Below are 14,413 nucleotides of genomic sequence, written 5' to 3'. Positions count from 1 at the left end.
TCGCAGAAAGATAAAGGGAAAGGGCCAAGAGCAGTAAAGATTGCAATGACTTGAAGAATTCTTCTCCAACTGGCATTCAACGCTCACTGGCAACTTTATGCTGCTCTCCACAGAAAGTTTAAAAAAAAGGAGCCTATTCAACCTATTGCACGTCCTTTTGATCAAATTGAACAGTGCAGGTGAAAGGTGCACTCAAAAGATAACTGTTGAATGTACAATAGATGCTTTACCCTACACCAAAGGGATGAGCTAAGCAATCTTCCAGAATAAACAATGTTTAAACATATGTTAGTTCCCAGGTTCAAACTTAGCAGTCTAATTCAGGGTACCATAAATGCATATCAAATTAAGCAATGAACAGAACATCACAACAAAAGGATGACACAGGTACACATACCAGTATTATTTATTTATAACATTTCATGCAAGAATCAAGCACAACAGAATTTAAACAGTAGTGACAGTTCAGTACAAATCACACACATCCAATTTGTAACACAACATGACATAATTCACAAGTCTGCAGTAAACATAAGTTAATGAAATACCAGGTTATGGACAGCATATATGGAACATATTGTCATATGTGGAAACAGAACCTAAAATGTTAATAAATATTAACCACACGTGTGTACTGACTGATTAACATAGAGGTTTTGTTCTTACAGCCTATGAGGTCGTGTGTAGTGTTATGAATATAAGAGATCATACTGCTAAGCTGCATAATTTTGAGTTGGTTATATTTTTAACAAGCCTTTGTAGAAAATAGTCTATTCTCTGCAGCCAAATTAATTGCAATATAATAATTAATCTTATGTCTAACAGTAAGAAATGAATCAAAATTCAGGTTAATTCTTAAATTCATCCTCATCCTTATTTCACCTGTGAAAGGAGAAAGCTGAAGAAGTATTATATATAATTTACATTTTTAAAAAAATTGGTAGAAGTCAACTGTCAGCAGGTCCTTAACCAGACCTATCCAGATATGCACCCCCAATGTGAACAAGTTTTATTTCCTAATCTGAATTGTTAAAGGAGAATTAAAATAACAAAATGGGGAAAAAAACTGCATGCAAAAATCTCACTATAAGCTTTATTATGAAATCAGGATTACAAATTTGGGAAGCAGCGAGTGTGCACTAAATGCCACTGGGGAGATATAATGAACACAAGAATAAGTAATAGAAGCACAAGGCTGCCATTTGGCCCCTCAAGCCTAATCTGTCATTCTATAACATCATGGCCACAATTTTTATTACTGTGTTGAGAGGGAGGTGGTGAGGCATGTGGTTTAAATTGTAGCCTTGGGTAAGATGGGATTGGGAAGTATATGATTCCCCTTTTAATTTTAACCAAACATGTCGCAACATATTTAAGTACTGTGCATTTTTTATTCATTATATGTTACTTTTTACTTGCTACTCACCTTAAAAATCTTTTAGAAAGCCTGACAAAAATATTGAAGTTGGAAAGCACTTTCACTAAATTAGAATCAGACTCAACATCCAAACAAACAATTCATTGTCTTTTTATGGGGGTGGGTAGTGTTGTACAATGTTCACTGCTTTGTTTTTTTCTTAAATCTGCAGTTAAGGTTGGTTTGGTAGAATGACGTTGAGAATTTTAAACTGCATTGGATTCAGTGGGAGTATGATATCGGCACCAGAAAACCCCATTCGCCTTTGGAATTCAGTATATTTAAAACTTTTAAAATAAAATAACATTTGGCTACATTTGAGTACAGTTATTATTTAACTGCCTTAATTGTAACTGTGAATTTACAGTAAGTTTCATAACAAATAAAGAATACCAACTCAAAATATGTATCTCAACAGAACAAAATGAAATAAAACCCCAACATATTTAATCAGTCTTCCAAGTGAAAGGCTGGTATACAGCAGTCACTATTAAACACTCCATGAGGATTTCTGAAAGTTTACTGTTATAAAATGCTCACATTTTATAAAGTGTTCTAGTCCTTTAACAAGCAATGATTTGCAAATCAGAAGGACCTTTCTGCTCCTACGCATGTGGCAATACCTGGAGGGGGCTACTATCAAGGAGGCAACATTAACTGCATTTGCTTAAGGTCATTACTAATTACCACACTATTTGAGTTAACCAGAAAAGTGTTACCAAACACCACTGATCAAAAATGAGACCTGTGGTATTATTATGCATCATGCTACCTGACAATAAATGTTACATCTCAATTTGTTTGCTAATTGCACATACACACTTAGTTTTATTGCAATAACACATTTGGTAGACAATCAAATGATACAAACCATATACTGCCAAGTAACACATTGTCTATTTATCAAAGTCTTAATGTGTTATTGGAAGTATCTTTTTATAATAAATCCATTGAACTGTACATTAATATTTGTATTAACAGGTGCTAACCTTTTATACACATTTAACATTATTCTTCTAGGATGGTATAATTATGTAGATCAGCAGGGCTATTCTTCCAGTATACTTTCCCCCCCATTGCAAAAGTGATTGAGTAATAGTGATAAGAGGCTATGGGAAGGAAACCAATCATCTTTTCAAGACCTTAGGCAGCTTTATATGCACTTGCATCAAACTGAATGTGTGGATTTTGTATCCTATCCTGCTCATTTGGAAAGAAGAAAATAATAAAGTTAGAATTTAAGTTATCCCTCAGCTCAACTAAGAAATGGGAGGCAGGAAACTAAGGATGATAGTGTTTTCAAAGCCTTGGTTGAACAGATTGGAATATTCAAACCATCACTGTGGGTTTTCCATCTTTTGAATTAGTTGTACCTGTTTTTTTCCTAGAAGTTAGAATAGCCATGTGCCTCAAAGCAGAAAACAAGATACACAAAAAGCTGAGCACCATGTATCTGAATGCAAATGGGTCTCAAAAGCAACAAACAAAGCTTCACCAGCAAAGCTCATTAATGTTACTGGGCAACTTATATGGAAAAAAGCTCTGCAAAGAAATCCCACAACTTCCCTCTAAATTTTCTGATTCATTATAAAAGATGTTCAATATAAGTAAACAGCTTACAGTTTGCATTTCTACAGTAAAATAGCTTTAAAAACACAACACAGTGCTAATTTAGCAAGCATAGTGTCTAATAACAAACTAGTAACTAAAACACTGGTATCTCCGCTATGATAAATGTAAAATGACCAGCAAGTTTAACAGAACTACAATGTGTCAGTCTTACAACAGTCTGTATGGGTCTAAACAATGATCAATAGAGGAAAGAAATGTGTTTATTTTTATTAGTAAACTTAGCAATTCTGTGTTGTAAAAAATAAGATCTATAAATTTATATATCATTGCAGAAAAAACTACCAATTACCGAGCAATGTACAACATTCAGATAGTAAACCTAACAATAGACACATGTGCTTTCATTGTAGTGGATACTAGAAACTGACCACACAACAGTATAAATTTGTATACCTCTGTATTAAGGTGCCGATTGAAAGGATGACTTGGAGATTCTCTCACATTTAATGATAAATGATGCTGACAAAATATGCCTGATTCCATAGTTAGATTAGTAACCTTTTCACACAAATCTATCACCAAGGGATAGAGTCACTCTGCATCAAGCACGGCTGACCATTTTATTGCCTGGCATAGGCACAATGGAAGAATATTTAGGTTGATCAACCTATTTGGCCATGTTATGAACATACATGCTGTCACCATCATATCCTGGAGTGGGACTTGAACCCATAGATTCTGGGTTAGATGCGCGGTTGCTGTTTATTGCACCTCGTGGCCTCCACACTCAATGAATGACACTTCGAATTATTTTGTTTTCACTCTGCAGTGTTTGGATTTTGAAATATGCTTGCTGTGTAGAATATTTTGGTCTTAAGGATGTGTAAAACAATAAATGCAATAATTAAAATAGTTCAAATAAAAACAAAATGCTGGAAACTTTCAGTAGGTCAGGATGCACCTACAGAGATATAAATAGAGACAATACTTAAGGTTAATGATTTTTCATCAGAACATTAACACTCTCTCAGCCGATACTGTCTGACAAGCGGTTGAGTGTTTCTACTTTGGATGTTGGCACCTGATTTTTGCAGTTTTTGTTCTGGATTTAGAATTAGAATGCTTGGAGGTGGTTAAGTTTTCAAAATGGTAACACTGAAAAGTTGAGATTTTAACATTTCCACAGCTTGCTTATCATGAAACAGCACTTAGCAAACCTAGTTCCTGATTAACTGCAGCACTGTTAAATAAGTGATGAAATATGGACTGCTCTTTATTCATGCATGGATAGGAGTGTGGAGCGGGCCAAATCAGTATCTTACTGTGAACAAAGGTGAATGTAAAAATTATCTTGCATTCACTGTTGCCACCTCAGGTTTGCAAGGGCAGTTGCACAGAATTATTTCATACATTAACATCACTCTTCTACAATCTTAACTATGAAAATTCAGAACGTAAAAGCACCGAATGTCCTAAACTAACAACTCGGATGTAGAATAGGCAGTGGAGTAGGGAGAAAGGGAAGAGGAATAAGGTCTAAAACTTGAATAAGAACCTTTAGATAGGAAATGTAGAATAAAAATGCCAATTTTTCAGAAAATACATTCAAATAACAGAATTATATTGATTAAAATAAACAATAGCTTGAATTGATAGAACTCCTTCAATTTAGGAAAGTATGCCTAAGAGTACAGAGAGACAAATATATTAAGTCAGGTGTTGTAATATAATATTTAGTAGAGAGAGAACAAGAGAGAGCATATGATTGCAAGAAAGCAAGCAAGAAAGAGACAGACAGGTTAAAAGAATTCCAGAACTTGGGGCCTACATACCTAAGGCCGAAACCACTAATGGGCACATGATAATAAAAATTACCTCACCCTTTTGGTTTACAATTCAGGAAACTCTCCACCAGAAAACCCAAGCTTTGGAAAGGTAGAATTTTGAATTGCATTGGCAGTACTTATCCAAAGTTCCAATGGACACATTGGAAAAAAAAATACATACCAATCCTCAACTTTTGCTGACCCACTACTGAAACACATGCACACGTAATCACCAGTTTTTAACATCACAGAAGCGTCTTTCTCAAATATGGTTACTTATACAAACTGGAAAGCTGAAAGTGATCAACATTTATAGCAAAATTGTGTAATGAGTATTTCAACCATCTACCTACATGACCTGCAGCTCACTCACTTTAAGGAGAACTCATTCAAAGGAAAGCTTTGGTCTTAATACTAGGGCAGGAAAATCCTCAGATACTCCAGTCCAGTGAAAAAATGTGAAGAGGAGGGGATTTCACAGAAAATAGTCTAGAAAATATCTAATTCAAGGAAAATAGCTGAAAAAAATAACCTGAAGCACAATGATAGGACAGGCGATAAAGATACAAAATAGTAAAGGGCAAGTTCAGTAAAGATAAGGATTAAAACATGCAAGGCCTTCCAGAGAGAATTTTATCATTCTTTTCACCCCATCATTCAAGAAACAAATTAAACAATGCAATAGTACAGCTCTAGGTTTCAACAGAAGAATGAACCAGATGGAATGAATACTCTCTCTCACCAGTGTATATTCCATTTGTGCACATTTAGAATCAACACAGATCTATAATTTGTCTCCACGGTGACCAGAAGAAATCTATACTACTAAGAGCTACACAGGCTTGACGTTCGGAGTAGAGTCGCAGAGACTATAGACATGTCTTTTAGTGATTGATTAGTTATTTCATCAGTGGTTAAAGGGGAAAAACATACTGCTCTCTTGTGTGGCTCAACTGTTCACACAAATTGGCAGGATTTAGCCAAAACAAAATGACTGCAAACACACTTAGAAAATTGCCATTTTAACCACTATGCTTCATATGAAGTGTGCGTGGTTGTCCCTGTAATAATAAGTATCTTTGTTACATCAGGGTTCATCCTACATTTAATATGTATTTCCAGTACAGTTTTCACTGCAACACATTTTAGTGTTATACATATAATACAATTAGCATATTCACCACTAAAATATATAGTTTAGATAAAACTTATGAATTCCTCTAATTTCCTTTATAATATAGCAAAACTCCTATGATACCTACTGCAATGTGAAAGGTGCTATGTCCCAACAGAAATGAACACTGGCCAGAAAAACTAGTTCACTTAGAGATACAATTTTTACAAAAAGCACACTTGCCAAAATGTCACTGTGTTAACAATAAACATTTTGTAATAATGTCAAAATGGCCAGCTGTTCCAATTCCCTTTGGTAAGATACAGGTTAACCAGAATGTAAGTCCAAATCATTATTTAAATATGAACTGCAGAGAAATATTGCAAGTCCAGCTAATATATGGGCATAATACATTATACTGTGGAGAATGCTAAAACCCAGCGATTTAAAAGATTTGCCAGCTTTTAAACTGCGAATAGCACATTAGGAAGGCATCTTATGAATTAGTTGGCTGGAGGAGTTGGAATAAATGGAGATACATAAAACATAAGTGCATCGCCAGCCACCATTGAGAAGCTATAGCAAACTGTACAGCAGCACCCTGCCCAACAACAAATGAACCATACACACACACACATACACCCAAAATACACACACACGTCATTGTAAAGCATAGAGGGTATCCTTGGAACTTTCAGCAGACACTGGTGGAGGATTAGAGTTGCTAGTCAGGGTAGAAGGCAGGTTTGGGACTCTCTCTGCTGCCTTTGCTCTTTCTTCCAAAAATTTATCAAATTCTGAAAAAAAAAGTACACATATAAAATCCATGTAAGATATTTACGCTTTTAAAAAGTCAACTGGTTTTTTTTTGGTGCAACCATAGTCATGATGAGAACGTAGGCAGCTTATCTGCTCCCACACCACTGTTCCTTGAAGCAGTTGCCAAAGAACATGAGACAGTTGCCTAATTTGACTCACCTGTCAGTTTTCCTTTCTATTGTGAAAGTGTGATGACTTTGTCTAGTTTCTTTATGAACAGAACTGCCTGTGTGGAGAACCACCAGAGCAGCATGTTGGTGCTCTAATCTCTCCACCATCACAGATCATTTCTACAGCTTATGAACAGACAAAATAATTAAGAAATCCTGAATGTGCACACTAACACAAACGCAATTAGTATCTTAAAAAGGCTGGTTTACAGAAACTAAAACTACAGCTTATGACGACACCAGATAGACTTACCTTCACTTGTTACTCCTTCTTCTACATCATCTCCCTTCTGAAATTAAACAAAAAGGTCGAACATCAATAGCTGGCCAACCCACAACTAGAAGATTACCCATGGATAACAAAATTAGACTATATCTAGCCACAAACCAACATCTCTCAGAAAAGGTGAAACACAACAACTAGATTTATTAGATTAAAAATTGCTAACAGTTCTGTTAAAATTTTTAGAAGATTGTTTCCTATTACTCTCAGCCTACTCGATTATTTAGAGGAGTCACAAAACAAACATAATTCAACCAAATGGTTCAAAACAACTCCCAAAAGCATGCCCATGCATATTGCAAGGAAACTAAGATTAGAGGCAAAGAGGCAAGACTGAAATTTAGTGCCTTTTAAAAGAGTGAAATTAAATAATAAAAGCTTTTTTAATTTGGAAACAAGATGATAAATTTTTATGTAATGTACAAACTCTGAACTTTTGCACTCAAAATGCACATTTCCGGATTACAGACATGCCCAGTAGAGAATGTGAGGACTAAGAACATGAGGACAAGCTCAAAAGTGAGGAAAATCATGCTCCTGATTGCTTGTGGAACTGAGAGAGTGAAACCAGTTAAATGCTATATTTTGTTCAGATGTACATCAACACAACTCTCATTTTTAAAACAGACCCCAGGGCAAATTAATATTCCAATGGTCATTTGTGATTGCAACTGTAGGTTAGCAAGCAGCATCAGTTGCTGCTTTTGTGCTTCACTCATTGCACCAATCATGAATTACTGTTCCTCTTCTGCCAACCTCCATTTAAAAACAAAAAAAAAGTTGTGCCTAACGGGGTGGCACACTGGAAATCAAGCCCCATTATTCCTAGAGTTGTCACAAAAATTAAAAAGCAAAATTCCCCAATTTAACTGTCTTTAAGACACAAAGCATGGATCAAGTTTCTGTATTTATGTGAATTACTATTTATTACAAGTAAATAAATTCTAGCTACAGGTAAACATTTCCAAATCATCGGCACATTAACTCTCCTGTGAAGTGCTGTCATCCCCTTACACACACAACCACACAGACTAATGGGCAGAGGGAAGGACTTGGAATGCAGCTCAATGATTTCTGTTCATATGGTTTCTGAGATGTTTTTGTATTGATCAGAACGCAGTTTCTCAATCTCCCTACTCTGGATGTTTTCACTGATGTGTAGGAGGTACAGAGTAGCTGGTTCACACTTTCAATTGGTGGCATGGTGGCTCAATGGTTAGTACTGCAGCCTCACAGCACCAGGGATCTCGGTTTGATTCAGCCTTGAGCTTCTTGTCTGCATGGAGTTTGCACATTCTCTCCATGTCCGTTTGGGTTTCCACTGGGTGGTCTGATTTCCTCCCACAGTCCAAAAACGTGCAGGTTAGGTAGATTGGCCATGGTAAATGCAAGGTGGTGGGGTTGAGAGAGCTGGGACGCTCTTTGGAGAGTTGATGTGGACTCGATGGATCAAATGACCTCTTTCCACACACTGATTAATAAGCTTTTATATGCCACAGCTTATCAAAATTGATAGTAAAATAAACTAGTTTCCAATGCAGAGAACAGAGACAATTCTGGATCTTGTGTAGACCTAATGGCATCTTGCCCACTTTGTTTATGGCCCCAAGCTGTTTAGCTCTCTAAGAACCAATCACATAGCTGCAGGCAGGCAGAGGCCATAGTCATTGGTCTGTGGATTAGTGATCAGTTATCAGCTATTTATTGCCAGCTAAATCTCCATTTGTACACACACTTGATTCTAGCCAGTCTGCTCCTGTGTGAACCAGCAGCTGTGGAAAAGCACCTATAAAAGAGTATCAGGTTACTTGCTTTGAAAAACATGCAATCATCCTTCAGCAATTCTTGGCTTTTAAAAACAGTTCTTTTCTCATGTCAATCCACAGTTAAAAATACATTAAAAATTGTTTTTTGTACAATCAAAACCAACAAATCCCTTATACAGTTTGTCTCTAAGCTGCATGGCTGTGAATCATTGGCATATAACTCTACTAGTCAGCGGATACATTGACATCTGAGTCTGGAAGCTGCGGCCATGCATGAACCTTGGGAGTTGGTGCAGCAGCATGTAAAATGAGATGGAATGTATCTTTCAACAAAAGGTGTTATAAATATCCTGGCAGTAGTTTTGGAATATTGATTAATCATTGACATAATTAGATCCAAGTCAGAATAATTGATACAATGATCAGTTCCAAGAGGTTGTAACATCTTTCTCTCATGCAAACCAATGATGGAAGATTAGAATTTATATCGGAAATTATTAAAACCTAGGTAGAGTGGACAGTAAAATTCACCCATAGTTTGCCATACAACATCATTAAAAGTGGCTGGTGCATAAGAACAACTTGATTTTTTTTTACAAAGCAAAACAGTAGCCATGAATTCAGGAGAGTGATTTAAACGGAAGATACCAGCTGAAGTTACTACTGATCAAGCAAGATCCCAAAATGAAATCTAGCTTGATGGATTATATTTTGTTTTCTTTCAATTTGGTGTGGTGTCTTTCAATGAAAGATAAGCATAAAATGCAGCAGATTTGATTTTAACATTAAAACAGAAATTTACAACTCAAAAGAAACATAAAACAGAAAGTAAGTAATCTACATAACAGTTTGAAAGATTTCAAAAATAAATGGCAAAACAAAATCCTTCTATTCTTCCATCATTTTACAGTTATTAAAAAATAAATTTTCTTCCTGTATCAAATCAGTTGGTTTGACTTAACTTGTTTTTTTAAGATACTATTCAGAGTGTGAAGGCGGCCCATCCTTGAATCCTCAAATAACTGATCTTAAGATTTTCTCAGCCTTAAATAACTAATGCACATTTCCAATCAGAAACTCTGAGTCTGGACGTTTTAATAAACTACCTTCTTGGACCAAGGTAACGTATTTCATTAACTGCACTGAACAAGCTCTTCTCTCCCCGTCCCCTAAGACAGACTATACTGGAGTCCGATTTCATTCCGCTCTCCTTTAAACTACCAAAAAATCTTTAAAGTTAGTTTTTCTAAAAGCTAAAACATAAAGAAAAAAAAGGAGAAAAATTAGTGATTACTTTAAGCAAAAACAAGCTAATGTCTTTAAATATTTTCACTTTCCTGTCCTAAAACCCCACAATACAAACAAACTTGCATAAATATGCCAGTAGCTTGATCAGACAGCTGCTCTCTGACACATAGTGGTTTAAAATCCTGATTCCACAAAGACTGACCTAATTTATTGCTTAAACCCCTTCAGAAAGTAAAAAGATCAACATCCATGTACCACTAGTTTGAAATCCAAATTCTTAAAACTTTACATTAATATGTTTAAATCACAAACCTTTCAACAATATAGAAAAAGGAAATTGAGGTGCAACAGCAGAACATTTTTAATCAAAGGGAACTAGCAAATCAAATTCAAGTACACAAACCTCTCAGCTCATTCAAATGATGAAATACAAGAATGAGCAAATACAAAATCAGAAACAAAACTGATCTATTCATTAATTTAGTTTTGGCATGAGAAATTTAACATTTAAATCTTGATTGCTTATTATCCTCTTTTGCTTCTTTAAAAAGTTTCTTTCCAGGGCAAATACATCCTGTACAAGAAAGCTGATTCAGCTGGTTCTGGACTCCACAGTTCTCGTCTTCAGCAGGATTACAGCTATAATTGATCACCATAGAATAGTATCATTTCAGCCCATCAAGTCTATGCCATGCTTCTATAAAGCAATCTCATCTTACTAGACTGCTTTCCCACCCCACCCCCCCACACCCCTGCAATTTGTACTGCAAATACTTACACAATTCCCTTTTGAATGTCATACTTCAATCTGCGTCAACTAACTAACAGGGACTCCAAATCCTAACTCCACACAAAAATGCTCTTCCTTACATTGCCTCCAACTGTTTTGCCTAAAGTCTTTTGAATATCCACCCTTTAAACATTTTTAGGTAGCTCCATCAAGTCTCCTTTTGGCCTTCTCTGATCAGAGACCAGAGACCAATGACAGCTTCTCTAGCCTAACTGACCTAAATGTAATCTCTCATCACTGGTTCCATGCCAAGTTAGCATTCCAAGAAACACCTGCAAAAGCATATTCACCAGGAAATTCTGTCTACATTTTTCCCTTCTCTTTTCCCACTTTCTGGCCCTTAATCATATTAAAGATTCCCTATAACAACTTGTGAGAATGTGTCAGAAGTTGCAATTCAGAAGAGGTTGGTGGCAGTCCTGAATGAATAGGAGAGAAAGGGCAAGAACCCAGTCTTCTCAGCAACCCAAATATCCCAGAAAGTTTGTGCACACATCGACGCCAATGGACTAATCAGCTGTGCATGACAGTACAAAACTTTATAGAGGTTGCAAACAGATACAAAATGTCTCTGTTCTAATTACAGAGTAGGTCCGTTATGATACGTTACCTGGGAGCTATTGATTAATTATTTGCTTTCGATGAAACACTTGGGGGAAAAAAAACTACTGAATTTCAACTTTCTTTCCCTCCTTCCTCAAAGCATGTAATACCTTGCAAATTGGTTCAAAAAGATGATTCCTACCCCTGGATGTTGCAGTCAAGTTAGCCCACCCACCTGAACAGCTGAATACAAAATCTACTTTTTACTCAGTACAAGCTCCAATTCTAAGGTTATGTAGCATAATACACCTCTGATTAGGCAGACTCTCCCAAATTATGTTATGCAAGCATCTCAAGCTTCTGATCTTTTTGAAACAGTTAAATTGCCGAAAAAACCATGCTCAACTGCTAATCTCAGCTTGATCATGACATATAAACAGAAACTTTATTGAGACAAAGCACTAAATTTTTAATTTGAACAATGTTTTCTTATGATGTTATTTCGTAATGGTTTTGACTTGTTGAGTGGTGCAAATTTAAACAAAATCATAAGAGCACACATCATATTATAACAAGAAAATGGATCTCACAGCAATAATTTAAAACATTCAATTACGCAAATGCACTGGAGCCAATCTGCAACTTAATTTTAATCCATCTCACTTCTTTCATTCTTCCCTTGATAGCACTGCCTACAATTTCTCCTGAAGACATCGTGAATAGTGTCTATTTTCCTGAGGATATCAAGATTCTTGTTGGATGGTCCTCCACACTCCATGCAGCGATATATAATTGTACACATATGCAGTGTGCTATTAAAGGACAGATAGCAGTAACACAGGAAGTTTGTGCTGATCATTAGTCTCACTTTCTCTTCCACCACACCCATTTCAAATTAAAAAAACAACTTTTTTAATTTTAGGAGCCTTCAATAGAATGTATTGCAAATACCCTGGCAGTAGGTTTAGGACATCAGACTAACTATGCATAAAATTAATCAAAGTCAGTCTGTGAACAATTGATGCAATGTGGAAGACCAGAGGTTCTCACCTTGATATCAACTTGGGATGAAGTTGACTCTATCTTTCTCACACAGATAATGACAGCAGATACACTACATTACAATGAGTTTTAAAATCAAGGGGTAACACAGCAAAACTCATGATAGTCTTTGAACATCTAATTATATACAGTTAGATGTATAAGCAGTAAGACTTGCACAGAAATATAAAAACAGCAATAAGATTCACATTAAAGACAAAATCTGGTGATGAAAATGAATGTACATGAACCAAATAATGCATTTTCTGGAAACAGAAAGATGGCCGTCAATACAGGACTACATTGGAGAGAGCATTTTATATCCCGACATTGAAAACAAATTTTCTTGAAAAAAAAAACATATTTTGAAATGTCTGTCAGCTCACAGGCAGTCTTCCCCAACCCCTGCAGATGGCTGGGCAAAATTCTAGCAAATGACTAACCGTCATTTTGCAAACCAACACTCAAAGAGCAAGGTGTAATTCAAATTCTAGCCCACTTTAAATTACACAAAGTCACAGAAGGAGAAATTGCAGTTTTACTATATGCAAATTTAACTCCTTACATAACATTAAGTGGGAAGGGGTGATAGAAGAAAAGATCAACCCAAAGCAAAACGAAAAGCCCCTCACCACATCAGTGCTGAGCCATTCTTCAACGTCGTCCATAACAGACTGTGCAACAGGAATCTACACAGCGACAGGAAATTCAAGCCAGACAACCAAAGTAAACATAACACAAAATTAAAAGAACATTTATAATGGAAATGAAAAAAAATCTATAAAAAGGTAATGCACATAAATACAAAAACTGCAGTAACAAGATTCATATTAAAAACACACCAAGATCCAACTCTGAAAATAGAATGATATGTGAAGCAAATGATACTCTCTTCAGGAGAAACAAAGATGACTCTCTAAACGGGGAATATATATTGGAGAAAACATTTCGTTTGTCTACCTTTATTAAGTTTTCTGCAACAAAAAAAAGAGAATGGTACAGATAAGTTGTCCAGTTTTCATATGGTCACCATCACATTGGAATCAGAATATTGATTGGAAGTTGGGATCATTTGTCAGCAATTTGGCATGGGATTTAATTGTGTTGGGTATATCAAATCCCCTACATTCCTACTGATGAGCTTTGTTGAACTGCATCATTGCTTGTGTTGACTTATAGCTTCATTATAGGACATGGTCCTGATATGGATTAGTGGTGCCGGAAAAGCACAGCAGTTCACGCAGCATCCGAGGAGCAATAAAATCAACGTTTTGGGCCCTGATATGTTTGGCAAATACATTTAGATTTAAGGTACGCTCAGGGACACAGGTGAATTGTGGTAAATTTTACTCAGAGATGATGTCCAAGACACCATGCTAGGCACTCTCAGCTCCATAAAGCAACTTTCCAATGTTAGCCTGATGGAACAAAAAGGTACTGCCTCACAGAAAGGGTTTAGCTCTGTTCATAGACAGGGCAAATTAAAAGATAATGTGTATAATGTCAGAATTTTATAGCGGGAGGTAGGTTATAAAGAAATTTCCTACTAATAGTGGAGCCATGAGCAATTATGGAATTGTATACATAGTCAATGTTTAGGAAAACAGACTGTTCCAAAGATCTTAATCTGCTTCTCATTAAGATGAGCATCAGTTGAAGAAACAGATCTTGGTGTTGAACTCCAACGAATATACATGGATCTCAATTTCCAGAATATTCATCTCTTTCAACTTATATAGCAATTTGTTAAACAAAATGGAACTGATTAACTGAGAGATGAATGCATTCTCTCAAAATTCCTTTTCCTCTACAGTATTTATTTTA

At 35.9% G+C, this 14,413-nt stretch overlaps 1 protein-coding gene across 4 annotated transcripts in view; it reads right to left on the bottom strand.

The window, feature by feature from the left end:
- Positions 1-390: 390 nt before the first annotated feature.
- LOC132825466 (TOM1-like protein 2) overlaps positions 391-14,413 on the bottom strand; it is a 70,040-nt gene continuing 56,017 nt past the window's right edge. For 2 of the 4 annotated variants that reach the window (XM_060840774.1, XM_060840771.1), the window contains 3 exons: positions 13,222-13,278; positions 7,172-7,208; positions 391-6,726 (listed from right to left, as the gene is read on the bottom strand). In XM_060840774.1, the coding sequence (XP_060696757.1) occupies positions 6,590-6,726; positions 7,172-7,208; positions 13,222-13,278 (231 nt within the window). In that variant the 3' untranslated portion in view covers positions 391-6,589. The remainder of the gene's footprint in view (positions 6,727-7,171; positions 7,209-13,221; positions 13,279-14,413) is intronic. The other 2 variants (XM_060840772.1, XM_060840773.1) reach the window with 2 other exon arrangements.

Source organism: Hemiscyllium ocellatum, chromosome 20 (assembly GCF_020745735.1).
Source record: "Hemiscyllium ocellatum isolate sHemOce1 chromosome 20, sHemOce1.pat.X.cur, whole genome shotgun sequence".
Lineage (NCBI taxonomy): Eukaryota > Metazoa > Chordata > Chondrichthyes > Orectolobiformes > Hemiscylliidae > Hemiscyllium > Hemiscyllium ocellatum.
The sequence above is the reverse complement of the archived record's forward strand: the minus strand, read 5'-3'. Positions and strand labels throughout refer to the sequence as shown.